General features: G+C 35.9%; 1 protein-coding gene across 2 annotated transcripts; it reads left to right on the forward strand.

Moving 5' to 3' along the window:
- Positions 1-1224: 1224 nt before the first annotated feature.
- LOC122306102 (probable lipid-A-disaccharide synthase, mitochondrial) lies at positions 1225-6508 on the forward strand. Of its 2 annotated transcripts, none has more exons than XM_043118502.1 (9): positions 1225-2064; positions 2741-2997; positions 3648-3747; positions 3866-3971; positions 4067-4290; positions 4535-4613; positions 5057-5295; positions 5852-6078; positions 6241-6508. In XM_043118502.1, the coding sequence occupies exons 2-9, from the start codon at positions 2753-2755 to the stop codon at positions 6428-6430; spliced, it is 1410 nt and encodes a 469-aa protein (XP_042974436.1). In that variant the 5' UTR covers positions 1225-2064; positions 2741-2752; the 3' UTR covers positions 6431-6508. The 2 variants fall into 2 exon arrangements, with proteins under 2 accessions (XP_042974436.1, XP_042974437.1); XM_043118503.1 differs by having other exon boundaries at positions 1225-1899.
- Positions 6509-6905: the final 397 nt, after the last annotated feature.

The following is a 6905-nucleotide window of genomic DNA, read 5'->3' on the forward strand; positions in this document are numbered from 1 at the left end:
ATAAATAACTGACAGTCAATAAACAGTTTTCTTATAGTGAACTGGTTATTCATTTATTGTTCTAACAAGTTTAACCTTGATCTTCACCGATCATTAATTTATTGTTTTCTTAAAGGAAATAAGTTTTTAATTTATGTATTAAAATTATATGCATTTTCATATATTTGTATATTGATTATATACGAGTTACTCAATTATGTTGAGATTATAAACAGCTTTAAGATCATAGGAAGGTAAACTATATATACGAACAAATTAAAAAAATCTTATGTTTTTAATAAACCATATATGAGTTTTTTTTTTTTTTTTTTGAAGTATCTTATTTATTATATATTAATCCTTATGATTTTAGGTTCAAACTAAGAAAAACCAAGATTGAGTTTCAATAAATATCTTTATATAGTATATATATGCACACATTCATATCTATTGATATAGAAGATTTATATTCAGAAGGATTCAAACAACATATATCTTATTAGGAACATGATTTTCTATTATCGATTAAAAAATAATGCTATAAAAATCATCAACAAGGAATTATACAAACTTATACAAGTCGAATCTAACTTATATGAGTTTGGTTTGTTTATTATAGAAGTCCATATATTATTCAACTTGATTCCTTTATTAAAAAAAAACCAACTCAAACTTGATTCCTTTATTAAAAAAAATCCAACTCGAGCCGAGTTTGTACGTATTAAAGCTAGACAAGTTAATAAATAGAGAAATATTTTAGTCACAAATAAATTATACCAAAGTAAATTCACAAACGAACGTGGCTTGATATAGTACGTTAGATTGTAAAGTTACTTTGATGTAAAGTAGATCTAACGGATCATATGAAGTCATACCAGTTTGTAAATTTACTTTTATGCAATCTCTTTATATTTATAATAGTTCTCTAATAAATAACTAGATCATATATTTACAACCTTATTGAGTGTTATCATTACTGATTGTGGTTGAGTTTCATGTAAAATTAGTGTGCAAGAATATCACAAAAATTAGCTAGCTAATGAATAATTGTAGATTGCTAAGGTCAAAATGGCCCATCTAGGCCTATAATTATGAATGAGACCCAATCCATTACAATATTAATTTTAACTAATTTCCGGCCCACTTCATTTGATTCAGGGCCAAGCAAATATATATTGGCCCAGATATAGTTTATCAAACGATGACGTTTAGTTAACCAATATAAGCAAATAATAGACTCCTCCTAACGTACCCACTTTCTCAGTGCTGCCGAAACTGTACTTTGAAACGAAACGCCCGACGGCCTTCTGTTCTCTTTCCCCGACTCGCACTGTGAAAAGTCGATTTTACCCTGATAAAAAACAAGATGGAGCCTTTTCGTCTCCTCCTGAAGACCACGGCTCACCCGCAGAGGAATGTTTATGTAAAAAGAATGGGGAACGGATGCCATGGTGTACGGCTATGAAGCTAATAAATCGAATTTCACAATCACAAACCCATTGTATGCAACTGGAGCTATAAACATCAGAGAGAGAGAGAAAGAATTCCGAGTAAAATCGAAAGCTGGGTTTGATTTTGATAAGGGATATTAAGAGGGATTTTAGGGCCCTTGGTTTACAGCTGTGAAGCTAATAAATCGAATACAAAATCGAAAATCCATTGTATGCAACTTGAGAGAGAGTTCAGATCTGGCGAAACCAAATTCTATTTGGGAAAGTTCGTTACTGCTATGCCCAGAAATGCTATGCAGTTGTTGATTGGTTAAATCGGCGAAACCACCTTCGTATTCCTTTCGTTCTTGAACGGTAAAAATGGTTTAGAGCAGAGAAAATTAGAAAGGAAATTTGTGATTACCCCCTCTGCCTCCAACGACCAGAATTGCTAAGCCGCTGTTGAAGAAGAAAGAAGAAGAACCACTGGGTCAGAAATGCTATGCTATGCCCAGAAACGCTTGTGACTTCTGTTTGTTTGTTTGTTTTTTTTTTTTTTTAATTATTAAGAAAAGGCTCCACGTCGCCTCCACCTTAGGGTGTGCGGGGTGTGCAAAATATTAGGATTCTTTCTAGCAGGACTCCTTTCTTACCTGTAAGTGCTTTCTGTTCTCTTCTGTGTAGCTAAATCAACAAGCCTGATTATCTGTAGTTTATTTCTCGTCTTCATAGTCTTGGTTTACCCAGAATGAGATGATTTCATTTTCATTTCTCTTTGTCTACTCAAAATTGTATGTTTCATATGAATGCTAGAGTTTTTGCTGCTCAAGTTAATTCCTTGATGCTTTTTTTTTTTTCTTTTTTTCTTTTGGGCTCTAAAATTTCCCTCATACTTTCTGTGTTTGAGTCTTGCCGGCATTGCCTCTATATTCCTTAAATTCGAGCATACAAGGTTTTTTGTTTTTGTTTACGGAATGAAACTATATTTCTTATGTTATCAGTTAGTTGAACTCATTTAAATAGTACTACACTCGTTTCAAAGTCCGTAATGGGTATGAATGAATTGGGTTTGTGTATTTGTTAGTTAATAATGCTAGTGCATGATGATCGGCATCTGTAATTCACACATTGTGTGATAGATTAATAAGTATCATTTATTTTGTATTAATAATAACTAAGAATAATCTTAAATACTCTAAAAACGTACTAGAATACAATAAAGACTTGAATTATGTAGTTTCTTTTTTATTTTTCAATTTCGTTCTGTTGATCTATATTCACTTTTGGTCGTGACGTGAATTTCTTTAACATAAATATTTCTTTGTGGGCAGAATGCTCAGGACATGTTGGAAATGTTGTTCAGAAAACCGTGGAAGCTGGACAATGACAGTAATGTGGGCTTCTCTAGGCTATGGAGACGGTATATATCAATGCCAGGCAGAGCTGTAGTAGATATGGCTGCAAAAGATGGGGAATTGAGGGTCTTCATAGTTGCTGGAGAGGTTTCAGGGGATTCCATTGGTTCTCGTCTCATGGCGTCTTTAAAGAAGCACTGTTTGGTTCCTACCCGTTTCTCGGGTGTTGGAGGGTAAGCTACTACTTACCCAGCTCTTTCATTAGATGCACTTCTTGTGACAAAATCTCTTAATATGTACCTAAATGTATGATGCACTTGTTGTCTACCAGTTACATTTTTTTTCTTTTTTCTTTTTTTCCCTGATAAGTTTCCAGTTATTGATTAGTCCAACAAGTGACCTGACACTATGTAAGATTTTTCTGGTAAATTGATTTACTTGGCGTTTACTTTCCTTCTTAAAGATTTGTCATGGAAAGAGAAAAGATTCGTGTGAATGACATCCATGCATGGAGTAAGAAATAGTGATTTAGCATGAATCCTTCCCAACGAATTCTGAACAGATAATCCTGTTCTGCTTATCTTAGTATGCTTGTGAAATTAATAACTTGCAACAGAATATGAACCTGTCACCTCTTTTCTTTTCTTTTTTTTTGATATCCTTGAGTGTCCGGGCCAGCTTGCGTGTACCTTGACTAATCCCATGGGGCCCTGAAGTTAACGGCTAGGTAAACCTCCAGTGGCCCTGAGGGGACTCGAACTAGTGACCATTGGGGAGCAAACCCAAAGCTTGACCAATTGAGCTACCCCTCCAGTGTCACCTCTTTTCTTACTGCACTCTTTATGAATTCCCTTTAAGATGGTATACTGTTGTATCTATTCAGATCCATGATGACCAGGCAAGGATTAAACTCTCTGTTTCCTATGGAGCATATTTCAGTGATGGGGATATGGGAGTTGTTGCCGCATTTGAATAAATTCAGAGTAAGGAGCAACAAAATGGTCTTTTTACTTCTGAGTCCGTTGCATTGTGAGGGAAAGCTTTTTGTATGAATGCATCTTACCTACCTTACATATTAATACCAAAGCTTGAAAATTTCAGTTGAAGCTGAAGGAAACAGTAGAGGCCGCTTTTCTTTTCCAGCCCCATGTTGTTGTAACAGTGGATTCCAAGGGGTTCTCATTTCGTCTCCTGAAGCAGTTACGGGGTAATTTGCGGTAGCTAATTGCAGTTTTAATCATTCGTTGTGTGCTGCTTATACCACTAGTATGGTGTAGAAAAATTGAGGAATCTTTTTTTCAGCTAATTACAGTCAGAGAGGATTGGTTAGTCCAGTACACTTCCATTATGTAGCACCATCATTCTGGGCATGGAGAGGGGGTGAAGCAAGGCTCAAAGGCCTAGCTGAATTTGTGGATCAAGTATTCTGCATACTTCCAAATGAGGAGGAAGTTTGCAAATCAAATGGCTTGGATGCAACCTTTGTTGGCCACCCCATTCTGGAGGATATTGTTTATCCGAATTCGGTATGGATTCATGTTCCGGTCTGGTTTAAATTTACTGGTAGCTTTTTTGATTGAGTCCACGTGTTCGATTAGTCAGATATATGTGTTGTTTTCTCAGGGAAAATATACATCTATTTGTTATTTTTAATTTCTTTGTGACCAGGTTACCAAAAAAGGCCAAACTTCATTCCTAGTGTCAGTATTATTCAATTTGACTTCATGTGAAGTTTGTTCAGTACTTATGCATCTGGGTGACTCTGTTTAGGGAAAGGACGTCTCACCATGTGAGTGGAAGGTAGATGGAGATTGTGAAGATTTTCGAAGTAAAAATGCAATACCTGCCGGTAAAGTTATCTGGTGAAGCTCTCGGTTTTATAAATATTCTCTAGTGCAGAGTGATATAGTTTATTCTTAGGGAGTACAACAGTCTCTGGTACATCTGAGAATTGGGAGTTGATGGAGATGACTAGATTGAAACTTTGAATTGTATTTAGCATGCTATGATTCCTTTTTCCATACCTTCTTGATGGTGCACCTTAAGTTTTTTGCTTTTTTCATCAGGTGATATGTGGAACAGACATTATTAATAAATAACTGCAACTTGTAAGACTCACACGTTATCTCCTAGTAGACATCATGATATAAATTATAAATCATGGGCTGGAATTTCTTTTTTCATGAACATTGTGTTTGTGCTCATATCTGCATGTATCAATATTATATATATTGACATTGAAATGCACAGCTCCACCTTGTATTTGCACTTCATGTACTTTACTTTTAATAGGGGCCACAGTCATTAGTTTGCTTCCTGGAAGCAGATTGCAAGAGGTCACGCGAATGCTTCCCATCTTTGCAAACACTATGGAATTATTAAAGGAATCATTTCCTGAGTTGATGTCAGTCATCCATGTTGCTCCGAATCAGCATGTAGAGAAGTACATCACGGAAGTCGTTCATAAGTGGCCTGTGCCTGTTTTGTTGCTTCCAGGAGGATCACCAAAGCTCAAATATGATGCATTCAGTGTTAGTCCTCCCCGTTCTCCTCTCTGTGTAATAAATGATGACAACATTTGATATGTCAAAATTTCCTTGCTGAGGCACAACAAGGGTTTATTGGAACCCCATTTGTTACTGTTTTGTAATTGCAACTGAAAAAACAAAATAGAACTACAATTGAAGACAAATTATTGGATTATAATACGTGAAGGCACACATGATGTAAATTCATCAAGATCTTGTCAAAGTGCCTCTTAGAAAATTTGGTTTAGTCGATCCTAGTGATGCACATTTGGTTATGTTGTTTTTATTTATGAATCTATGAGTGAAATATGAAATACTAGTGACTTACCTTGAGAGCTGGTGTTTCGGTGTATCATATGTAGGCTTGTCATGACTCATAATAGGTTTGTTAGGTCTTGAACCTGGCAATGTTAAAATTGGCATCTAGTTGGGTGTTTGTCTGGATACCTGAGGTATAGCACCTGAAGTATAGCTAAAAGGAATGGTTTACATAAGATTTCAATTCTTGTTAAAACTTTAGCCAAAGCTTTCTACACATATTGACTTGAACAACTTGCAGGCGAGTAGGGTTGCGTTATGCACTTCTGGTACAGTTGCTTTGGAGTTGCAGCTTGCGCGGTTGCCATGTATTGTTGCTTATCGAGCCCATTTCCTAACTGAATGGTTCATTCGTTATAAAGCGAAGATATCATATATTTCGCTTCCCAATATTCTATTGGACTCGGCTGTTATTCCCGAAGCTCTCTTTGAAGCATGCACACCTACAAAGCTTACCCCACTGCTCATGTACAATTTTTGTTGTGATGCAAGCATAATTCTTGAAACTCTGCTTTTTTTTTTTTTTAATCAAAATTATGGGATGTACAGAAGTGCAAAGCTTTTGAAATTAGCGGAAATGATGATTCTCACCTTGTTATGTATAACTTTTATCATCTTGGTTGAATGCAGGGAATTGATACACGATAGATGCCTCCGAGAAGAACAGATCATTGCTGCTGAAAAGATCATCAGACTTCTATATCCTTCAGAAATGATTATAACTAACTTGTTACAACAGGATTCAAAATTGAGATTCCCTGATTGCACACCAAGTATGATGGCAGCATCCACCATATTACACTATGTGAAACCCCGATGAATGCTTATCATTTACTTGGGGAAAATTGGTGTCCAATTGTTGATATTATGTTGGTAATAAAATCTTTTTGCCTCTGAAGATTGGCGGTGGATGGTTTGATTTCATTATCATTTTTTTTGGTTATGGACAAAGCAGCCTCGATGTTATGGGCCAACATATCTTGATATTGGTCGTGCAGAGTTTGGCGTACTACAACATATTGTAGTTTTTGCGACATAACAAACTCTCACAAAATGATTTCTGTGACGGTTAAAACCCGTCCACACACGGACACAACAACCGCCTCATAAAATATATATTATGTCGGTTTACTGTCTAATCAACACAATATTTTCTGCGACAGTCGGACGTATGCACTTTGTCTTATTATTTTTTTTTGGCTAATGTGATCAAGAACTTGTGATGGTCCATCTTCGTCATAGAAAGTATGTTTTAACGTATGTCTTTACACTTGAACGTGAACTCGGCCGACTAT

Source organism: Carya illinoinensis, chromosome 4 (genome assembly GCF_018687715.1).
Source record: "Carya illinoinensis cultivar Pawnee chromosome 4, C.illinoinensisPawnee_v1, whole genome shotgun sequence".
In the NCBI taxonomy this organism is placed as follows: domain Eukaryota; kingdom Viridiplantae; phylum Streptophyta; class Magnoliopsida; order Fagales; family Juglandaceae; genus Carya; species Carya illinoinensis.